The sequence below is a fragment of the Taudactylus pleione genome, unplaced genomic scaffold (assembly GCF_031769625.1).
Source record: "Taudactylus pleione unplaced genomic scaffold, aTauple2 ptg000967l, whole genome shotgun sequence".
In the NCBI taxonomy this organism is placed as follows: domain Eukaryota; kingdom Metazoa; phylum Chordata; class Amphibia; order Anura; family Myobatrachidae; genus Taudactylus; species Taudactylus pleione.
Window position 1 is genome coordinate 2,428,125 of NW_028285368.1, and position 25,595 is coordinate 2,453,719.

General features: G+C 38.4%; 1 protein-coding gene across 1 annotated transcript in view; it reads right to left on the reverse strand.

Moving 5' to 3' along the window:
- PAX5 (paired box 5) overlaps positions 1-25,595 on the reverse strand; it is a 278,680-nt gene that overhangs the window by 195,041 nt on the left and 58,044 nt on the right. Inside the window, exon 6 of the mRNA XM_088460115.1 lies at positions 4,260-4,435. Within this exon, the coding sequence (XP_088316241.1) occupies positions 4,260-4,435 (176 nt within the window). The remainder of the gene's footprint in view (positions 1-4,259; positions 4,436-25,595) is intronic.

Consider the following 25,595-nt stretch of genomic DNA (forward strand, 5'->3'; position numbering starts at 1 on the left):
ACACTATGCATTTACCTATTGCTTATACATGCACATCTAGACTTACATCCCGTTATGCCTGGAGAGGGGGAGCAGAGGTGTGCAGGAGCAAACAGTCGCAAGCTGAGTTCACACAATTAGACTTGGATGCATCCTTTTATTGAACCAGTGGTTACTGGATTTTGAAACCTATTTGATGTTTAAAGGGTAAAGAGCAGATGTGAAAATGTTTATATTTCATTGCCTTTTATATTGACGGTTTGACTGTTGCTTTTATTTAATGATTAACTATCAAGACAATTTAGCCTCTTGTGTATATGATGTTACATTTTATATATATATATAAACAACACAGGACCGGCACTCATCAAAAATATAAGCAGCTTAGCCGGGTGCCCCCACAAAAAATAGCAAACTACAAACCAGGAGGTCTGTAGTTTGCTATTGACAGTTACATAAAGAACTGAAACATTATCTGGCTCACCGTCGTGTATCTTCATATTGGTCCGTGAGTGCCGCACCTCCTAGTCTGTAGTATATATATATATATATATTACTGTATATTGTTTACAAATAGCGTAATGTGACTTTTGTATATAATACGTACTAACACTGTCAAGCCACATATCTATGCTACCTCATGGGGCGTAAGTGCACACCCTTGTATGTCTTATAGGGTAGAGTACGGGATCCCAGCGCACACAATTCTGGCACTCAGAATCCTAACGCCGGTATTCCGACTGGTTTGAAATACCGACATTTGTAGGTAAATACTCTAACACTTCTCCTAACCCTAGACCTCCCCACCAGCAGCCTAAACCTAACTCTACACTCCCGTATCCTAAATTTATCCCTCCTCCCCACAGCCTAACCATAATCCTCCCCCCCCCCCGCAACCTAACCCTTCCCCTAGTGCCTAACCCTAACCCCTAAACCTAACCCTAATACTTACCATCAGGATGTCAGCGGTCAGGATCCTGGAGCCCAGATTATGACTGCTGTCAGGATTCCGGCGCTGGCATCCTGACTGTCGGGGTGGCAACTATATCGCGTCTGATGTATGCCTGGTGCAAATTCTGCTGTTTTTGATCTAGACACGTACATCTTTTTCTGCATATATGCAAATGTGTTTCGACTATAAATGATGCCTTATATTAGTTGTTTTTATACATTTTTACCACTTTAAAAAATGTGGTTCAACAAAGTTGGCCAATTATCACTGAGATCTGAAACAATGTGAATAAAAAGTCATTTTGGGATCTTAGGGATGTTTTTGTCAGATTTGCTGAGGTAAAAAATGGTGAAACATTAAAAATGTCTTGTATTGGAATTATTTTCCAAAGCCATCATTTGCAGCAAAGGCCTGATTTAATAAAAATCTATTTATTAATGAATATGTGGTAAAATGTTGGTGGGAAATTGATGCCGTTTTGCCTCAGACTGCTGCTTAATGTTTGAAGGAATCACTGCAAAGATATTCTTAAAATGAAACAAAAGGATTGCATTTTAGCCAATCTATTCAAATATTATAATTAACTTTAAATTACATTGCAATAGATCCCTTTAAACTAGTTTCCACTATCTAACACTGCTCCAACACAAATGACACTAGATAATTTTCAAGTGGATTTTAAATGCAAGCCTGCTTGTAAATTTATCAATTTAATCCATGTCGGTGATCTCTCCTAGGAACAAATCAAGTTGTTAATCTCATGGTTCCGCTTAACAAGATATATTGATGTCGCAATAAATGGAAAACATTTAACCATTAATTCTTCCATTTTGAATTAACAGATAACTGCAGAAAAGAACATGCTATGGAGTGGAACAGTTAAATGATAGGCTGCAAATCACTATTCAAGTATATGGGGTGTCCTATAGTCAGTACTTTTAAATGTAAAAAAAGAAGGAAATAATGAACAATTAAAAAACTCTCCTTGAAAAGCATAACAGTATGCAAGGTAACTGTTCTTGTTATGTGAGATAGATAGATAGATAGATAGATAGATAGATAGATAGATAGATAGATAGATAGATAGATAGATGGATTTTTTATTTTTTTCTAAAATAGTATATGAATATCGCAAGGATGACTTAGGTCTGCAAAACATTATACACATACATGCCTAAATTTGGAGGTGTGAAACTTGTCATTCCCTTTGGACACTACAAGCAGGCACCCTGCCATAATTACAGCTGCCCGGAGCATCTTCAAGATTCATGCGCAAAGGGGACAGGGCTGGCACAGGGCGCTCAAAGCCCTTGTTATGGCTCTGATTGGGTGTACACACTATACGATGGTCCTGCAGATTGGTCGGAACTAAAATGATTGCACAATATATTGTGTGGTGCGTGCCCACCTTAACTCAATTGAAATAAAAAGGGTACCATTGTTGTCTAGATACAAACAGCTATTGATAAAAATGTGACACTCCCTCTCTTTATAACCTATTTTCTAAACTTGTTTTTTTGTGCCTCTGTGACCTTTACAAAGCCTTCATATAAAATATGTAACATATACCCTATAAATTGGATTCCATTCTCATCAGGAGCTATTCAGAGAAGTATCCTAATCCCTTCTTTTCGACTACTTTACATTTTTTTTTATAAATTTTAATAAATAAATGAAAAATGAATTATGCCCCTCTATTGCACCACTTGCTGGAAATTAGGCTCGAGTAATAATGTAACTAATGACATTTTCTGAAAAAGCAAAGTTTAATGAATACAAAGTGAGATTTAGTGTGGGTACCCCCTCGTACAACATAAACAAATACACACATTTTGTTAAGAATGAGGCACGGCAAAACAAATATCAGACAAAACAAATATTAATATATGAATTTAAATGAATGTAATGCCTGTTATGTGTGTTGTGATTATACAATGACAGGTATCTCACCAGCGATCACTCAGTGATAAACAACTTAAAGAATTGCTTTAGTGATACTGGATGCATATATATGTTTCATTGGGGGAGATGTATGAAGGGGCGGTAGGAGGGAAACCGGTAACTGCGCATGTTAAGTTTCAACAGCTTCATCTGTTGTTGCCCTAACACCACAACAGGGACAGCACCGTACCTGGCTGCAGTGGCTGCCGTTCTCCGGGCTGCATGTGAGATCTCACGCATACCCAGTGGAGCAAGCCGCACAATATTTACATTACCTAGATCCTAGTTACTGAAAGTAAATTATTAAGAAAATTATTTCTCACTAATCATGTTAAAGAATTGCATTATTTAAAAAAAGGGTCTGTAATTTGAGTTAAACATTGTCCATGACATGTTCTGTTTTCTCTGCTTTATAATGGCTGGTACCAATTACAGTTGCTATTGAAGCAAAATATTCTAAAACTAAGTCCCTATCTTTCCTCAGTTTCTTGCCTTGTGACTGTGGATGTTTCTCTCTAAGGCGGAATGTATCATGCATCGCATTTTTTATGTGATGCATACCTCCACTTACCGCATGCATTTATTAATGCCATATACATGTAGTTTTGCAACTAAAACCACAAAGGACAGCTCAGCTCTTCTGAAAAGTTGTTAGGACTTTCAGGTTTATGACTTGGGAGTCCTTCTGCACAGGTGCAGCCGTCGTCCAGCGCATGCGAGAGTTGTGTTGCACAGGGAATTATCCAAAAAGAAGCCCATATGCTTATATTAGGCATTGTGCCTATCAGGTGCAAGCTCCAGAGCTTGATACATATGGGTAATGCGGTCAAATCTCCGAAAACGGTAGTTTGAGGAGGTTTGACTGCATTTTAGTGTTAGTAAATACCCCCCAATAGTGATCCTGAGTGTAGAGTGGAGTTCCCATTCTGCTACACAACCATAAAGAATAGTGGAGAAGTGAAATACATTTACTGTATTACTACTGGGATTATCTTGAAAATGATCAACTGAGACAAACTGTTATATCATGAATTACACCACCAACACTCTCACCTTGGGCTTTATCCTAGTATTATCTTTCATGAAATATGTACTTGTACTTGACCACAACCATTTTTATTTTAAGCAACCCTGAATCATACAGTACAATCATTGTTAGTTTTAAATAATTACTTTTGTTTCAGTATGGTATAAAAATGGAAACTCTTTATAGTTATGTCTTGATGATATACAATATAGAAAAATACTGCTAGAGACATATAATAGATTAATTTTTGCTTCCGGTGTAACATAAGTCACATGCTCTTTCATTTCTCGGTAGCTTAACATGAAAATAAAAAAGGGTGTAAAGTTTAGGCTGAGATATGAAATAAAATGGTAATAATACCTGCTCTGGTTTGATGGGCTCACTGGTGGTAAAGATGTCAGTGTAATGTTGTCTCTCAAACACCCGATCCAATACTTCTAGTTGCTGCTGAGTAAAGAGGTCTCCTCGCATTTGTTTCCTAAGGAAGTCTCTTCCTGGTAATGAATGGCCATTTGTTATGGGAGATTCCTGAATACCTTCAAACAAAGAATATTTATTTTAACATAAAAAATAGGAAAGATCATTGATTGAATAATTAAAGTATCACAATTCTAGTAAACAAAAAGACTTCTGTATATGATTTCAGTTACTACACAAAATCTGGTTCCTTCAAAAATGTCATATATATGAAGTATTTTTGTTTAATATTTATTTTGGTGCAATATTTTCTAACATCATAAAGAAGTGATACTGTATGTGTATCTGGATGGAAATGTCAATGTTATAAAAATCCAGATGTCTGATTATGCTTTGTAAATTCAAATTACGTTTTGTACTATCTTTCTTACAGTACATCAAATAGCAGAATTGCCGTAATGCTAAAATTGTCTGGGCAAAAACCTGTGTGTGGTTTGTTTAATGTGAGTGTGGGTCCATACAGCCAATGAAATATTTAAGGGCAGACTGGATGGGCCAATAATCCAATACACCTACAATCAAATACACCTAGCAGTCTCATCTGATTACAAACAGAGAGAATTCTAGCGACATATATACCATACACACAGAATTCTAATATCTGTGCAGAATACAGAGATCATTTTAATAACTAAAAAGAACATTATAGCGATCCTTATACAATACTAAGACAATTCTATTCTAGTGATCTGTACAAATATCATTCTAGTGATCTATATAAATGCTCAGAGCATTCTAGTTATCTCTACATAACACAGAGACAATTCTAATAACCAATTTACAATACAAGGGGTGCCACTGATAAACAGCACAGAAAGAATCTCAAATTCTCAATACACAAAACACAAAAAAGAAATCACTCTAGTGCACAGGTTCTCAAACTCGGTCCTCAGGATCCCAAACAGTTCATGTTTTCCAGGTCTCCTCACATAATCACAAGTGAAATAATTAGCTCCACATGTGGATCTTTTAAAATGTGTCAGTGAGTAATGACTACACCTGTGCACCTGCTGGGTGACCTGGAAAACGTGACCTGTGTGGGGGCCTGAGGACAGAGTATGAGAACCACTGCTCTAGTGACTGATATGCAAAACAAAGAACATATTTATAATCTACATACAATACAGAGAGCATCTTAGTGACTGGTATACATAATAGAAAACACCTTAATCTTCTATATAAAATTAATTGGTCTGTTTGTTTGTCTGTCCGGCTATGCATTCGGACACCCCCGCACCGATTGGAATGAAATCAATGCGAGGTGGCACAGTTGATTCCGGGCCAGGTTATAGGGGGGTTAGGGTCCTGGTTGGACCTCCCGTTGGTGTTCGCTGGGCAGAACTTTGACCTGGGGAGCCTGTTCTGGGCCTTCCACTGAATATATTTTGAAGAAAACGTCACAGATGGGTGCCAATTGGTCTGGGATGCCTAATTGAGTGGTTGGGGTCTCGGCGGACCTCACAGCGGAGTACACTGTGCAGGACTTTCCTCATGGGTATGTTGGAAGAGCTGCTAAGCTGCTAATTATTTTTAAAATGTTGACTGTCACATCCAACTCATTGATAACTTAATAACCTGAAGATTTAAACGCGGGCAATGCCGGGTACTTCAGATGGTAAACTATATATATATATATATATATATATATATAGTGTATATATATATATACTTGTGAACTCTATTCAAGCAATTTAGTGACCTTAGTTTACTATACTTTTACTATGCACACCACAGACATATGATGGTTTTACTATATTATGCTAGCTTTATTATACAGTCCCCGCAGCCGTTCCCTTCCAAACTCTATTGGAAATCTAAATGAACTATTTAATCCTGCGGTCCCACACTATCTATTGGTATATTTGAGAACGAGTTTGTCTGTGCTGCACACTATCATGACAGTACATGACTCCCAGCAATCATAATAGTGGTTAGTTGTAACCATTTACCAATTAGTGTGAGAACCTCCTGACACTCTGACTGTTGATTGGACAGTAATGTAAAAATGGTGCCCTCTGGCTTATGCCAAGTGGTTCAGTACACAGACCTGCTAGAGATTCTAGCACAGGCCTGGGGAGTAGGTAGAGTTGTGAAATCTAATAGCAAATGTATGAGCTATTATTCCATACTGAGTTGATAATACTGTTTATAATGAAACATATCTGACCTTTCTAAGGAAAAAAAATTGTAATTACATTTATTATTATATATATTATTTTAGTTATGATGTTTATCTTTTTTAGTTTATTCAATAGGCTAATCCAGTGATTTGATTCTCTCCATTGAAAACAGCATTTAAAGAGTAAGTAATAATTCATGGCTTAAGACCCTATTTATCAGTGAGACATATGTCTTCCTTTTAATATTTAACAAACTGTGGTAATCTAAGATTACAACTGTTAGTCACTGTATTGCTTATGCCATCTATAGATGCAGAGCGATACGATCCAAGTAATGTTGAGTACCAGTGGCATATTCATTAGTATGAAATATGCAGCTGGTATTAAGGTACGTTCTTAAATGGGGTCCTTTATTTCAAAACATAGTACATTTTATTTATTTTCATATTTAACCTTTTTCTGCTAAGAGCAGTTTAAATAGAAAGGGTTAATTTACTCAAACATGAAAAATAGCTTTGCATTAATTCATTTTGTCAGCCATGCTAAATGTGGGTGTTTTGTGTGGGTTTTACATCATTTTTGACTGACGGGAAAAAAAACAATGTATCTGAATGTATTTTTTGTTCAAAGTTTCACTTCTTCAATTGTTATAAAAAGCTTTTGTATCTCTGCAGGAACCATCATTGTTGATGCTGTCAATAGTTATTCTGCAAGGAGATTCCCTCTAGAATAACAATTATATATATATGATAATATTTTGTGGAGGTGGGGTTGTTTTGTGTTGTGTTGCTTTTTTTAGTGAGAAAGTGAGGAAATATTTCTTTATAAATCAATACACAAAATGTTGCTAAGGCTGTCAAGCCAAAGTTGTAAAGGTTGTGAAGTAACCTGTCTAATTTGCTTTTAGTTTCCTGCAAAATGCACTTAAAATAGATCTACTGTATGAATTTTATCTGCTGTAACATTTCTGTAACACAAGCCTAGCCTGATTTGAATGTAAACTTTAATGTGCTATTGAATTAGGAACTGGTAATTCATTTAGACAGGCCTGCTGTAATGATTTAGGCAAAATGTTGTGTTAATAAAATGCACAATTAAACACATTAAATGTACAAACATAGCAATGGACAGAGTAGGAAGATTAATTAAGTTTTATATATATATATATATATATATATATATATATATATATATATATAGAATATATGTGATGATTATGGCGCTAACCAACAACAGTAAATAAATATAAAACTGAGTAATTAAAACTGTAGTCACCAATTATAGTGAAACAAATATATATAACAGGACGCGCTACCAAAAGGTGTCAGCTGAATACAAGTGAGGAGGATTGGGGCAAATCCCAAACGATAAATGTGGAAATAACGAATGATACAGCGACAGGCGTCACTTAAAAAGTGCACAGTGCAATAAATATAAAGAAATGTAATCAAAAATTCATAAGGACATACTAACATAAATACATATAATAAAAACGCACAAAATTCACAAAATTACAAGATGAATGGGCAAGGATTACATAATAGCTTGAAAAAGCATATCAACAAATCTCAACACCACAGTGTTGGAATAAAGTGCAAATGCATAATGGTATATATTGCACAAGCCCAATAATATATACTAAAAAACAGATGAACTGAGAATATAATTTTAAAAACAGCAATGAGTTCAAAGGTGCTTATCTTGAAAAAGTCCCACTGGATGAAACGCGTTGGGTAAGCTGCACTCTTGCCTTTAATCCACTAAGATAAGCACCTTTGAACTCATTGCTGTTTTTAAAACTATATTCTCAGTTCATCTGTTTTTTAGTATATATTATTGGGCTTGTGCAATATATACCATTATGCATTTGCACTTTATTCCAACACTGTGGTGTTGAGATTTGTTGATATGCTTTTTCAAGCTATTATGTAATCCTTGCCCATTCATCTTGTAATTTTGTGAATTTTGTGCGTTTTTATTATATGTATTTATGTTAGTATGTCCTTATGAATTTTTGATTAAATTTCTTTATATTTATTGCACTGTGCACTTTTTAAGTGACGCCTGTCGCTGTATCATTCGTTATTTCCATATATATATATATATATATATATATATATATATATATATTTACTGAAAGTAGAAGTCTATCATAGACTCATATGAATTGATGTATTCAAGAGTTGTTCTGCGCATTCTGTAAACTGTTTTATTGTTGCCCCAAAGTTAGGGGGAGATAAAGTACCCAACAATCACCTCCCAACTGTCATTTTTCAACACAGCCTGTAAAGTGACAGGAGTTGATTGATTGGTAATTTATCCATCCACTTTCTCTCTCTCCAAGGCTTAGTACATAGGGGTCTAAGCCTTTAAAAGGACAGTTAGATGCTGATTGGTTGGTACTTTATCTCTCTCCAAGATTGGATAAATCTCCCCCATAGTTTTAAAGGTCAGGGTTTATTAATATAATTGTACATTGTGATATCAAAGTGTCGAAGAGGCATGCAAGGAAGCACCTTTATCAGCCCAAAAATTATTTATCTATTTACTACCACAACAAAATGCTGGTTAAATATACAAAACATAACGTAAAACGTCTCGCATAGGCAATTTAAAATTAAATGTCATTTAAGTATATAGAACACAAGGATTTCACAACACATATGGTTAATATAATTAGGCAGCAAAGGGGAATTATCTGTAGTTCAGTAAAATTCCTGTTGCTCAGCCAATAGGCCTTTAAAACAGGACTGTCTAAAGTGCCACAGATAATTTGCAATTAGTGGAATTACTTTTGCAATTAGCACTTTCCTCTGTGTATTATTTTCTACGTGCTTGGTTCTACAGCTATGGCAAAAGGTATTACTGCATTAAAGGAACATCTGCTTGTGCTGGTAAATACATATCTCTGACTGATTGCTCATTGCAACTGTGAATTCTGTGGTCCAGATCAATTTAATTATGTTTTCAGTGGTGTTAAATAAATTAGAATGAGTACGTAATAAAAGCAACACAACTCAAAAGGGTAATTTATGAATGTTCAGAAATGCTCAGCACAAATACCAATGGAGCTCATTCAGACCTGCTCGCAAGATGCGGCCGCTTGCTGGCAAAAGGGGCCGGATATTCTAATTCCTCGCTCCCACCTCTATGTCTTAGCGAGCAACGTCACTGAGCGCTCGCTGGTGTATAAAGATGCCCCCTTTCCCCTCGTAACACACGTCATCTCCAGGAATTGTAGGATTAATCGGTAACATCGAAAGCCATCGGAGCAGCTCGCAGCCCTTGAGGTAGCCTTACCCCGCCACAAGCACTGCGATCAGTGCAGGCTGAAATACATGCAGGTGACGTGTACAACGACGCTACTTTGCTAATTATGCATGCCCTGTAAACAGCGTTTTGTCGGCCTGACACGCCTGCGTCTGTAACACCACTCCCCCGTTTACAAGCACTTTCCCCTGTTACCACCCACAAACGGCACTCAAACTAGCGGGCAGTCTTTGTGCTATGAGCGCACGATTCCCCATCGCTGAGACTGACTTGCGCATGCGCAATGCGAATTATACGCATGCGCACTTAACAACAATCGCTCGGCAGCGAGCGATCATGCCTTAGCAAACAGGTCTGAATCAGGTCCAATGTTTCCTCTTTTGTGACTGTAGGGGAGATGCATCAAGACTTGGAGAGAGATAAAAGAGAGAAGTTGCCCAAAGCAACCATTCAGCTTCTGTCATTTAATAGACTGGACTAGATAAATGACAGAAGCTGATTCGTTGCTTTGGGCAACTTCTACACTTTGTCTCTCTACGTGGCTTGATACATATCCCATTGGTTCTCCTAAACACATGGCTTAGGGGCCTATTTAATATAAGTGGCAGTTGGGGCTCCCATAAAAGCCCATCCCAGAGATTAGGCTATCATTTTACTGCCAAATATCACTCTCCTGGTTAAACCTTTGCAAAAGTAGCCCAGATGTTACAATGGTTATGGCCAGCTAAAGATGGCGTTAGGTATTGGGGGGTAAAGAACAGGAAAGTTTGCTGTTAAAGCTTTATAAATTGGAGAACTCAGTAGAACCCATTGAAAAACATAGGGATTGTAGCAACCTGTATTATTTATTAAATACAGGAGATGTCTTAGCTTTTGGTAAATTGCAGTGACACTAAAATCATGTGGAAACAGCATGTATAATAGGGGTCATATATCTAAAAAAGATTGAGATTTGTACAGGGTTTTTAACAAGCTATATACTACATTTATACAATTATATTAAAATGCTAACTCTGAGCTGCTCTGTAATTATTACATTCTTTTATATTTCAAATATTGAAACAGCAGATTTTTGTATTATTATTTTTAGTTACTGTGTGTATTATGGTGACTATTCCAAGAAATGACTTTCTCTAGTTATAGGTTTAAATCAGTATTTAACACACTATTAACTCACTACAACATACATATGAACATTAAATCATTCTAAGGACACATCACATGTTGAAAGACTCTAATACCAATAGTCTCCAACTATATTACTTTGAGCCTCAGATAATTGCTTTACTTCACAGGAATGTGCCTTCTAATTAAGATGGATGCTACCTATGTCGTTTAGAACCTTAAAAAAAGAAATGAATTATCGCTAAGAGCAAAAAGGGTATTTTGGAATGAGGGCCAATTTAATAGGAGTAATTTGCTTTAACTGTGTCCTGAGATGTTGTAAGATCATGTTCCATCATGATAATAATTACACAATGGTTTATGTGTATATTGCAGGTTTTCTTCCAAATAAAAAGAGCATAGGAGCATACAATACGAAAGCACTAATGTTAGGGTTGGAGGAAACCTATCTCTGCTTTATAAATATATTTTAAACCACCATTATTTTAAATATTTTTAATATTGGCTGTTATCAGAATATGGGGCTTATTTATCAAAGTAAGTGTATTTAACATATGCCTAATTCTGCATGTTTAAGGCAGAATTAAGTATCACTCCTATTTGAGAAGACTAGAAAGCTGGAGATATTGGTGCTGTGATGGGGCAACAATACCGAATCTATTACATTTTTTAGATTGAACAATTTGATCCTTACTTTATTACATTGTTGGAAATGCACCTAAAATGTAATTTCCCATATAAAGTTCCCCTAAAACTAGAGATGAGCAATTCGGTTTTACTCGGTTCTTTTCGTCAAATTAGCGCACGTTCAGATCTATCTTAGTTGATATCAAAAACATGTGAGAGTCAAAAAGATGCCGTTTTCAGATACAAACCCAACAGAGTAGAACCGAACCACTCATCTCTACCTGAAACATGCAAAGCCAAAATATAAGTCTGAATTACCTTCAACTCAAAGGATATGCAAAAACAAAGTAATTTTTGTAAACAGCAAGGAGGTCTTTTATTAACCAGAGCAAGTCCCTATTCTTCCCTTGAACCTCGTGTATCTATTTTCCTGTGGTTGCAATACCAGGAGCACAAATGCACTAAGACTGCATTCAACAAGGCCCCAAATATTTTACTGCCTGACACATTTTGATGCAAAAATCTGTTTTGTTTTGTTTTTTAAATGTAACATTCTAGCAAAGTAGGTTCTTGACACCTCATTTATTCACTGATATAAGAATTACCTTGACCTCTACGGGTATAAGTGAAAGTAAAACCATAGTAAGTAGATGTATCCAAACCAAAATGGAGCATCAGGACCTTTCACCCTGGGAAACAAGTTATCAAGCCTGTAGGCTTCCTTTGCTTCATTGTCATGTGCTTGCCTGCTTTTTCATACAAGATGGAAGGGCACCTCATCTGCATAATGACTGTCTCCATTGTTCAATAGACTACTGCCTCTTCTAAGTAGTTTGTAGGAATCTATGATCTACAAACTATATGTGTTCTAGGGAATAGGATTGGCACAAAGCAATAGAAGGTGGGTATAGGCAGCAAGCCGCCCAATGATCCGCTGTCGGCAGGGAAAGGGAAACTTTTGAATCAATTTCCTGCCAGTGGAGCAGCAAATCTACACATTGGCACTGGTGCATGCATGGCAGCGTGCACAGCGTTCATGTGCACACTTACATACAGCTACTTTGCTGGAAAGCAGATTTCCAGAAGCTTATTGGTGACAATCCTGATCCCTTAACAAACAAAAACAAAAAGTGATACCTGTCTCCACTGTGACCATATTAAGGTAAATAAAATGTGGCCAAAAGTTACAGGAAAAAGAAAATGTATTGACAAATGAGAACACTAATGCCAATAAATGTTAAACACATCATACTGGTAACATAAAACCAGGAAGCTACTAGAAAGTATAAATGTTAGAAACTAGGAGTTCTGAAACCATAAAAACTCTTGTAACATATTTACATCTTGCATTATGGTAGGTTGGGTATGTGTTAACTCTTATTGTCCTTGTACACCTGTTTCTGCACCTTCCTCTGGAGTTTTGGAGGTCAAAGGGTAAGGCAAAAACATAGAAGTACTATAACCAATGTTCCATAGCAAGAACATCCAACAGCAGTAGCAATTGGGAGGGTAGGGATGGGAGCTGTTGCTAGGTGGCAATCCTATTCCCTAGAACAAATCAATTTTACAGATCATAGATTTGTACAAACTACAGTATGTTTGTCGGGAGACTTGCTACCTAGCAACAGTAGGTGGGCAGATTATCACTTACCTGGTGTTTGTATGGAGGAACTTGATCTTTTTTAAATCAAGGCCTCCAATAGAATTTGGAAAAGGTTCTGGCTGACAACCTTTGGGCTGTGTGCATAAAGGTATAAAAGACAAGCCCTTTGAGGCAACCTTTGTGGCCGCTGCCCATGAAGGTAATTTAAAAAGAAGAATCTGGTTTCCTGGGTGCAAGCATGCATGTGACCACCATGCACACTCACGCGTGCCCCAGTTGCCATGAGTGGCTTTGCTGCTCCATCAGCAGATAGTGATTCAAAAGTTTCACTTTCACTGCTGGCAGCATATCATCTGGAGACTTGCTGCCTATACCCAGACTGCTTATGAATATACCCTCTGTTCACATTCTCAAGAGAGGTATCCATTCAACTGCTTCAAAGTAGCTGATCTATTTTACCTGGAAAATAAAACCATTACATGAACATCTCAGTTGAATATTCTCCTGGGGTATTTTACACAAGAGCTACAGTGTCCCCACCCAATGTCTCGGAAGCTGCTGGGCACAGAGTTGTCCAGACTCAGGAAATATGTGATATAGATAAAGAGTTTAGTGTCCAGCGCTAACCTTATATGTGTATGAGTGTATATAATCAAGTATGTTGTTTTTTAGATGTACATGAAACAAATTGTATTAAAAATGGATGTTTAATATATAAATGACTAAAGAAGGAGTCACAATGCTCCTGCCCAGAAATAAATGTCCAAAGGCTACAATAATGTTCTGTTGTTGATAATGGCTCTAGGTGGGTGAGGTAAGAGGGCTCCTTTAGGGTGCCTCTTTTTGCAGGGCACAGTATTATTTAGTGAGGGGACGTATGATACACTTATACGGCAGATTAGCCCACAGCAAGGGTAAACCTACACCCTACACTCACTGGACATAGGACATATCCCCTATTGAAAATCACTCACTGGGGACCAGTTTACTAGTCACTACCGGACCAACTCGGGTTGTCACATTTCAGTGGTAAAAGGGAAACGTAGGCACTTAGTACTATATGGAAAGAGACACCCTAAAAGTGTCTCCTTATGTTACCTGCAACCCTATTATAAGAACAGACTAACATTCTGGGCCATCCCCTACACACTATGGATGAGCACACAACCTGGCCATAGGGAGACATAGACACACTATTGTGCCCTATGGAAAGAGACACCCTAAAGGAGCCTTCTTACCTCACCCACCTAGAGCCATTATCAACAACAGAACATTACTGTAGCTTTGGACATTTATTTCTGGGCAGGAGCATTGTGACTCCTTCTTTATTCATTTATATATTAAACATCCATTTTTAATACAATTTGTTTCATGTACATCTAAAAAAACAACATACTTGATTATATACACTCATACGCATATAAGGTTAGCGCTGGACACAAAGTTTGTGCTTTTCTCTACAAGGGCCCCTAGATGATGTCTCTCCAACACCTCCTTTTCCTTTTATCTTTAAAAAAAATGAACAAGAAGTTAAACAGGCTCCAGAATTCTTGCTCGAGATCTCTTTGGGCCTCACAGCACTGGGGTAATGGGTTTGGGGCCAGGGCCTTATCTATATGGAGTTTTATGTTCTCCCTTTATATGATTGTTTCTCTGCTCAAATTCCAAAATCATATTAAATGGTTATTGACTTCTTACCATAATAAAACTTGTCAGTGCCCAAGGGATACAGAGAGTGCGTGGCAAATATGTCTGGTGTGGCCATACCCCCTCAGAGAAATCCCATCCAGCGGGAGGATTTTTCTCCTGAACAGGTACCCAGGTAGCCAGGCCCCAGCTGGGCTCAAGCCCAGGCCCAGGTAATTAGAACCCCCTTCCTCTTGGTGCCCCTGAACCAAGTGTGTGTTCTAGGGAATATAGCCTGTATGCTCCAATGGTGCAGGGACTAATGTGACTCATAACTGGCACGGGGGAGGGGGGGTTCTCCAACATTTTACTTGCTGCAAATACAGTCATAAATGTACAAAAACAAAAACAAATGTTGTCTTTAGAAATAGAAAGGGATATTTGTAATTAATATTGTATTAATCCTTCAATGCCTAGCAAAGAAGTAGATCAACAGTACAGTGAAACAGTTATTTTATTAATCCTGCAATGCCTAGCAAAAAAGTAGATCAACAGTACAGTGAAACAGTTAAAATGTTCTAAGTTTGAAAATAAAACTAATGCTCGTTGAAACCACACAAATATTTTCAAAATAAATGACTTTGTTTCTCTGAGATCAGTGCGATTTGTTGCAGATCAAAGAAAGAAGAGACATGGGAAGAGAAAAAATAGATATATCATCAAAGATCCAAAAATACTTTTCATTTTGAGGCGATATCGCAGTATTTCAGAGACCCTGATGGAGTTTCAGCTCATTCTCTATTATCCATTGAAAGCAGCCGGAGCCAGAAGCAGACTGTACTAGATTGTATTCCTCATAAGATGGTCAACGATATATATATATGTGATCTTCAACCTCTATTGATTGACCAATTTCACAAGCAAAGACTGGTGAAATGAAGCTGAAATGAACACCTTGCTTTAACTCATTGAACCTATCAGGCATGAGTTAATCTCACTGCCCAGTGTCTCTGATAGAATTCAATTGATCAATCATGTTTTGGTGATAGTACCATTTCACTGCTTTATTGCTTCTTCACTTCAAGGCTCGACCTGTTAGATATACGAAAAGCAGCTCTACTCCTAAAGATGAACACAGATCACTGTCTATGTGCTATGAATGGTTGTCTATCCATGCATATCTGAACCCTATGTTAAGCAGACAAATTGAAAACGCAAGGAATGAATTTAAAAATGTTGTTTCTTATATTTATTTTCTTTTTGTGTATGTTTCTCTATATATACTATATATCTTATATAGTACTGTATTGTGACTGTTTGTGTTTATCTCACTTTACACTTGCCTAGTTTAGAAAACTGCACATTGTGTTATTTTGTTCACAATCATTTCCAATCTTGCTCATCTTTGTTTCGGTATTATAATAATACATTGATTATGAATACGCAGCACTGATCAATTAAAAATAGTCTTGTCAAATAAATCCAAAAACAGACAATAATGATAATATGAAGCCGAACACTGCATGTCACCTGAAACCCTACTATGAAGCATGAACATGGGAGTATAATGCTATGGGGAGTCTTTCCTGCTTCAAGGACTTGATAAACAAGTTAAAACAGCCAGATAAAAACCTGCTGGGTAAATATAGAAGAAGGACAACAACATAAAGCATTATTATTATTATTTATTATTATTATTATTATTTATATTTATGTTTTTAGATGCCACAAATTGTACGTAGCGCCGTACTTGGGGTAGACGTAAAAACAAATAGGATAAACAGCATAAATAGTACACAACTGAACCATTACATAACCATCGCATATGTACATAGCATGAATTTAAAACATTATATTAGAACCACAGATGGGGCTCAATTAGGTGCCAGTTTGCAAAAGCGAGTTTGTTTAATGAAACTTGCATACATAGCACGAATGCGCGTACCCGAGATATGTGAGATCCAATTTCAAATGCCAAGTTGCATAGTCGCGGCGAAGATGTACAACTTTTCTACAAATTGTGACCTGGGTGAAATGCATAAAATAGTGGGGAAACCACCCTGGACCCAAAAAAAAGAGACAACTGAGCTAGCAAGGGTGCACTACTGGGGGCACTGTATAAGGGGCACTGTATAGGGGGTACTACTACAGAGGGAACTGCATAAGGGGCACTGCTATTAGGGGCATTGCATAAGAGGTACAACTACAGTGGGTATTGCAAGAGGGGCACTGCTACTTGGGGCATTAAAGTGTCAAGTGGAAAGGAATGTTCCCAGAGTGACGGGAAATGGTGGTGTGTCATGTTGACATGACCCCATTTTCCCATGGTCACGCCTCTTGTGGCATGTTACCCTGCCCACTTTTTCAAGCACACATACTTGATGGAGGGGGGGGCTCCATTTTTTAACTTGCCCTGGGCTCCAAATACCCTAGTTATGCCACTGCCTGTCCCACATCATTAGGTCTCCGCATACCTGTCCCACATCATGTACACCTCTCCTTACCTGTCCCACATCATGTACACCTTTCCTTACCTGTCCCACATCATATACACCTCCACTTACCTGCCCCACATCATGTACACCTCTTCTTACCTGTCCCACATCATATACACCTCTCCTTACCTATCCCACATCATTTAGGTCTCCACATACCTGACCCACATCATGTACACCTCTCCTTACCTGTCCCACATCATGTACACCTCTCCTTATCTGTCCCACATCATGTACACCTCTCCTTACCTGTCCCACGTCATGTACACCTCTCCTTACCTGTCCCACATCATTTAGGTCTCCACATACCTGTCCCACATAATGTACACCTCTCCTTACCTGTCCCACATCATGTACACCTCTCCTTAGCTGTCCCACATCATTTACACCTCTCCTTACCTGCCCCACATCATTTAGGTCTCCACATACCTGTCCCACATCATGTACACCTCTCCTTACCTGTCCCACATCATTTACACCTCTCCTTACCTGTCCCACATCATTTAGGTCTCCACATACCTGTCCCACATCATGTACACCTCTCCTTACCTGTCCCACATCATTTAACCCATTATTGAGCTTTTTACAGAATTTCACCTGAAAACTGACATGTCTGTATTGGCCAAATTATGCTATTTAAACCCCTCTAAGTGCACGATTATTCATTGGGAGAGGTGTACCAGAGATTCTGCACTGTGTCCCGACATTGTTACCTTATAATAAAGATTTTTCCAGCCTTTTTATCTGCTCAGGGGGGTGAATACAAAAAAACTTGAATTTCCTCTGAAAAATCAATGTGAGTTTGTATGTGGATTGCAGGACCCAACTCACCTAATAGAATTGACGGGAGTGACGAGAATATGAGCAAGGGTGGGGAACTCGCTGTAGCTTGTAGGAGCAGGCAGTGGTGATTCACAGAGGGGAAGACACACCAGCTCTTAATGCTCATGTACCCATCATATGGGTGAGCAATTAATAATAATAATCATTAATATGTTACTGGCCTGTTAAAACAAATGAGATACAGAACCTAATATTTTCCCCTAGCCTTTGAAACACTGGGATGTTTAAGGCTTATGCCTAGGGTCCTAACTGTACATCTCTGTCTTCCTTGCCAGAGATTTATGATAGTGGACCTAACTAAAAACCTAAGAGCTGCTATGAAGTATCTTCCATCTTCCTATCTATATAGAGACCAGAGCAGTGCAAAGCATGGGTTACAGGGGGAGATGGGTTTCATTATGGGGCACTTATTCCCTTCCTGATTCACCTCTTATGTATTAACATCCTGCAGTGCATCAGTCTAATACTGCTGCTCTGCGCCTTGCCTATTGGCCGGCCCCAGTGTGCAGGCAAACATTGTGAGATCTTGTGCGCAGACGGGCCGCCACAGATGCCACAGTACACATGCTGGCAGGTTATCGATGTGAGAAGAATGATAAGCCACAAAAGTGCGCTTATCGTTTTGTAAGTAACATCTTAATGATTTCAGTTGCCATACAATAGTACAGGACAGCAATGGTGTAACTGTTAGATGTTTGCTTTCATACATGTGGATGCTTTCATACATGTGGATGTAAGGTTCAAATAGCGCTGGTTATAACACATTTCATATTTATCACCGCTTGTACATCTCTCCCTTTGTGCAGGGGCTCTTTACTAATCTGTAACATATATTGCATGTGAAAGGGTTAAAGACATGTAATTTGCACACTCTGCAATTGTTGTACTTTTATCACATGGATCCTCTGGTCTATTGCCCAGTTTCTGACTGCTGGATGAAGCACTGAAACACCTCCCCTGAGTTGCTGAGAAAAGCTGGCATCCATTGTAACCATAACAAACTCAATTGTTCTCAGCAGTGCTCCAGCAAATAGAGTCATTAATTACGGTCTCTCTCTCTCTAGCCCGCCGTTGGCTGGAATGGCAATCAATGTGAAACCACTCATTGCCTTCTCTCAGGGAGTGGAGACAGATGCCATGAAAACTAACAGCAGCCCAACAAGAACCCTGCCAGTAAGGCAGCGGCAGGCTGTACCTAGTAACAGTCATCATGCTGCTTCTGTGTGTGTGGCTACATTTATTTGGGCTGCATCAGCCATGGGGGAGGATATCCCATTAAGCGATTATTTTTATCTTATAACGTCAATTTACTTATACTGATTGGCTTCCTGCGGCCAAATATCAATTAAATTGCAAATGCCTGAAGAACCGAATTTTCTCTATCTTCTATTTTTGCTACCTTTTTTCTCTCTCTCTTTCTCTCAGTGTTCTAACATAATTTAATTTATATCTGGTTCTATATCTCAAAAGGAAATCTTGTGAAAGACCATTTGCCCTCTGCTCTGACTAGATGTGATGCTTGGTTCCTATACAGGCTGTGTACACCAGGAAGTACAGTAGTAACATCACTCAGCACAGACTGCATTATGTGGCTGTGATATTTATCATTTGATTCTTAAATAACATCACATATTGTTGTGCATTCATCTTTAGTTCATTAACTCACTATCTGGTTAATGTTCCCTCCTTCTCCTTATACTCCATTTTCGGAGGATTAGTTTATTAACCAGATACACTTACAGCATCCCCAGAGAACGATTTCTAATTTACCCTATTTTTCTCTGTATAAATTGATCATCAGTGCACAATGTAATGTGATCTAAATGATGTAAGTAATAGCAAGCAATGTAAAACAGATTCATGTATAGGTTTTATAAACAAAGATAATGAAAGCAACATTTCTTAATTATCTACGCAGGACATATATTACGGCATTGACATTGATGCTCAGGTCAACAACAAAATAAAAAAGAGACAAAGAAGGATACAGATCTAAGATCAGATTTTAGTCACATGAAAAATTGTTTATTGTTAATTACCTGACTTATTTTTATTGTATTCCTTTTTTATAAAGTATATTAGCCAGCCATATGGCAAGGTAAAACTGTACAGTAAGAAGTTAGTGTGAGATGAGTATCCGGAGATTACAGTTGTTAATGTAGGGTACATTGACAAAACCTGTCAAATTATAAATAATGGCCGTTACGTATATGCTGACCGATAGATGGCAACATTTTATTTGCAATCTTCCTTTAAGATGTAGAGGCTTATTTAACCCCTTCAGTGCTGAAGTTCAATGTGACTTGTTAGCATGTACATCAAAAGTGCTGAGAATGAGGCCTATACATCTTCAGCAGTGTAGAAACATATGTACATGTCAGTATGGCATTAACTGGTAATGTGGGACAGGTAAGGTTGCAGGGAAGGAAGGTGTCATCAAATCTCACCCATACACCACAACACTGCAATGTCAAAAAGCCATTAATTTGGACAGGGAGCATTAGAATTGCTCTGTCTCCCTCATGCTAGTACCTAGAGACTTGGAGGGACCCTCACTGGAAAGAAGGCCACCTTTGTAGTTGTTATCTGGGGATCACCAGTCAGTAATCCCCTATACTACAGAAATCATTATGAACATAAGGGAAGTAGGAGGATCGCCTCCATCCTGGCTTTAATAAGTTCAGGGGCATTTAAAAAAAGGCTATAGCTACTTTTAAATTATCTGGTCCCTTAGTAGATGGTCTTTGGTCTACATATTACTCATTTTATATGTCACATTAAAATGGATAAAAATGCATCATCACTTTCATATACAGAGGGCCTTATTCAGAGATTTATACCACTTTCAGACATTCCACCCAGGAATATCCCTGTTCAGACCAGAAATTTTCACTTCTGCAGAAACCCGGGTTTTAACTCAAGACCCCCCTTTTACACCACACCTGAGACCTGGGAAATTCCTGGGTCGACACCATTCGGACATAGGTCTGTCTGCCCTGGAATTTTAACGGCCAGGGCTGCCAGGCTGCCCTCATGTTACGCTCATACACACATACATGTCACATACATGTCATACACACACAAACACACATGTCGCACTCATACACACTCACGTAATCACACACCCCTTCTCCAGCCACCAGACCTCACTACAACTGGCAGTGTCTCTGTACCTAGCTTGTGCTTCCGGCTTCAGGTGCTTGGTCTTCACCACTTGTTATAAGGGCTGTAAAAACATTAACTTCTTTCCCCAGATCCAGCGCTGACAGTCCTATTGTAGGAGGACGCCTGCCCCCTCCAGTCAAGTCTGTCACCTCCAGATAGCCCACCCCCTCCAGGCAGCCCCAAACCGCCAATCACAGACCTCTAGGTGTAACCAGGGACTAAAATCACAGGTTGCACCATTCAAACTTAACCCGGGTTGTCTACCCAGGACTTAAGTCCCAGAAATAATCCTTGCCAATAGCAGGGGTGCCGACATGGGAACACGTTCCCGGGTTGGTGCCTTTCAGACATAAGCAAGACACAGGTAGTTTGGCCAAGCCCTGGCAAAAACCCAGGAATCTCGCTATGTCTGAAAGGAGTATTATTGTAGTCAGATGTATGAAAGCGCATTTATGATTGGTTGCTATGGATTACACTACGCATTCTACTTGCGCTCTTTTAATAAGTAAGGTATTTTGATTTGGACTTTATGCTACCACAACACACATTTGTGGGCAAAGAACCAAAGTAGACTTTTCTAACATGATTATTTTGAGTTACAAACGGGAAATGCTATACTATGTTTGCCACATGTGGCAGTGAAAAATCTTTTTTATCTAATTATTTCATTGTATATTTAGATGTGTACTCCATAAAAAAACTTAAAGTTTGATTAGATTTCCCAAAGTGCCCTTCATAGTACTCAGTCTGATGTTAATGAGCCATGTAACCAATATCCATGCACTGCATTGTCATACACAAATAAATAGTTTTCTCCAATATTTTGTTAATTGCACACCCAAACATACATACACAGAGGTGTACACAGGTATTGGATCTATTATCTGGGATTGCTTGAGATTTAGGGTGTTTCTATAATTCACTGAATCATTATTAAAATCAGGGCCGGCTCCAGGGGTTGGAGCACCCTGTGCTGACCCTTAATAATGCGCCCGTACATTGGTGAAATTTGGGGGTGTGGCCTAATTACCATAGCCCATGTCCCCTATGTGACATTATTTGGAGGCGTGCCCGCATGGCACGCCTCCAAGTAACGTCAGGCTGTGGGTAAAGCCCAGCACTCAGTCACTGGCTGGGCTTCCCCAGCCCTCTCCCATCAGTGAGTGGATGCGCGCGCATGTGCGCGGCATCCATTTACACTCAGGGGGTCCGGCACAGAGGCACAGCTGTGGCGGTGGGGGTCCCCAATCTCCTGATTTGACCACCCGCGGCCCACTTCGGCCGCGGGTGGAACAGCGGGACAGTACTGTCCCGCTGAAATCAAAATGCTGGGGAGGGGTGTGCCCTCTACGGGTGGCGCCCCTGTGCGACCGCATTGGTCGAACACCCCTAGAGCTGGTCCTGCTTAAAATATGCTTAATATCACTGTAAAAATGGCCCTACTTTTCCCCATAGTGCTCTACAGCATTCTCCTCATTCAAATGTTTAGCATTACTGGGCAGCTTTATTTCTATACACAATTTAGATTTGATTTCAGGACATTCCACCTTGTTAACGCTAAATCTATCCCTATGTTTTAAAATTGCCACCATAACTTTGGCAGGGCAGACTAAATGGACCAAGTGGTTCTTATCTGCCATCAAATTCTATGTTTCTATGTTTCTAAGGTACCAAAATACATCTTCTAGCTGGATCTACACCTAACCCATAATAAGGTTCATTGTGTCTCTTTTACATTTTTACAAACTTACTGCTTAATATACTCAGGTTTGGTCAATGACAAATGTACATTCAGAGTGAGGAAGAGTGCAGGCTGAGGCTGTGCTGCCTATTGCTGCAGTGCATGGCCTCTACCTGCTCTGCTAACCCCTCCCCCTCAAAAACAACAATGGCATCAGGTTTTTCAGAGGCTGCTCATGAAGCACTGCATGCAAGTGGGAGACTTTTTGAGGTGGCTCAAGTAGTGGCAGAACCAGGGCCTGAGATTAGTCAGGGCAGCCCTGCAATCAATGTCTTGAATTGCCTCCAATAGTTAAACCTGGACATTTTCGTAGCGCATGCCCCATTGCAGTCCTTTCACTTCCCTGGTCCAATCAGTATCAAGTTACACTTGTGCTTTTTATTTCCTCAATAACCCATTCACTAAGTAATGATCTGCAATAAGTATTTGGAGTGGAGACTTGAGGGCATATAGTTGAAGGAAGTTGATGTTTAGAATAAAAAGTTAGAGATTACCCTTCTGCTCCACAGGTTTCTGTCCTCCCTGAGCTTGTCTTAGGACTCCTGAATTACAGTTTGACATGTTTACTGCCCAAGTCAAACTCCACAATGAGTAATTGCTTTTAATTATGAAGGTGAAAGAGTTAGTGAGGTTAATTAATTAGTGGTTAATGCATATAAATATGAATTGAAGATGTTTTGGTTAATAAATAATGTGGATAAGGAAGTTACTGGGGTTATGTGTGTTGAATGTGGTTGTTACAATGAGTAATTTATTTTTGAAGAGGGTTTAATTAATAATGAGGAGATAATAGTGTTTATTCACAAAAAGGCTGTATTATGGCAGTCACTGTGATGCTCTGTGTACGGTATGATGATCATTGAAATGCTTTTTGTACTCTATGGTGGTCACTGGGAAGCTATGTGTGTGCTGTACGATAGTCACTTCTGTGTACTGTATGGTGGTCATTAGGATGCTCTGTGTATTGTATGATTGCCGGTGGAGTGCACTGACAGATGACAAAGAGATTGTTTGGCAAATTTGCTCGATGGTGAAGATGAGCTGCAAACCAAAGCATACTAGACTTACAGCGGCGCATGGAAAGAGTATAGAATAGCCACATGCACACCTTGAAGTGCCCTCTAAGCACATAGGATGTTTTGCTGTGAACAGAGGGTATACTATGTAAGTTAATTTACTATACTAAATGTTCATTGTTCAATTTTAAGGAACAAGGACTGTATACTATTTACATGTTACTATAGTTACAAAGTTGTATTCAAATTTCAACTGAATAGAACTCAAATATTAGAAATATATATTGGAAATGAGTTTTAACAACAATTTTACTATCTCCCTGACATTCAGCCATTCATCAATATGTGTAAGCAATGTTTCCATTAACACATCCCATAATACCATTGTTAGAAATATTTGAATTACCCTATGTTATTAGATAAAGTGCACTACCAATCCATTTCATGTAAATAGAGCTCTTATCGGTCATATCTGAATTGAATAGTAGTTAGGTTATAAAAAGGATTTGTGTTATCATTGAGGTGCATATATTCTATGTAACCAGAATGATCATGAACTGACAAATATTACAATTCATTCCTGAAAATGCAGTATAATAACTTTTACCATATTTTCTAGTCAAAAGAACAAAATTGCTATATATTTTTTTTTGCATTGCTGTTAAAACTGAGACCATGGCAAAGTAAACAAGTTCTTAATATTAAAGAGGAAATTGTATTTTGAATTCATATTGCACCTTTTCTTCATTCATATACAGAGAACATATTATTATATTAATAAAAGGCACATAATGGGGGAACAGTAGAATCTAGATAGGCATAAGATAGCTTGGAAAAAATATTAGCATACTATTCTAACAAATATTTAAGCACATAAAAAGGAGATGACTTACATACATCATTTATTTATTTTAAACCTTAAAATTACCACTTTGTGCATCATAAACAAGATGAGTTGAATTAATAATTTTGGTAACAAAAATAGCAATATCAGTAAGTAGCACCTAAATACCCAAGGCTGGACAGCTAACTTTATTTGCAGAAAAACCTGCATGGACTCGTTACTTTTAAAAGAGGGTTAAAGCATTTTCCACTAAATGCCAAAGATTATTAACTAGGACTCTAACCATGTCACCCAACTAGGATTCATGTGTAATAGGAAAGGGAACAGGCAAGACCCGGCCCAGTATACAGTACTACAGTGCAAATAGACCAACATCCTACTGTTTTACCATCTCTTTCGTTTATGTATTACACGATTGAGGTCTGACTACCCTCATTTATATCAGCAGCTTTAGAAAAAACACTCTGTGTAGCGCATGAGTAGAACCACTTGGTAGGTCATTTTCTGCAATATCCTTCTTTCCTTTACCATAACTAACACAGGCTCTAGCCAAACCAGTTGCCTTAGATTTGGAGGAAGAAGCAGTGTGGGATCCTTTCCTAATTACGTTAACAAGACCCGGCACTTTAGTAAGGGGTTGGTTTCTTTTAACTATGGGATTAAAAAATCTGGATGACCCTCTAAACTGTACAAATGGTAACCAACTCCAGCACTGAATGGTATTCCCTAATAACCCATGTGATG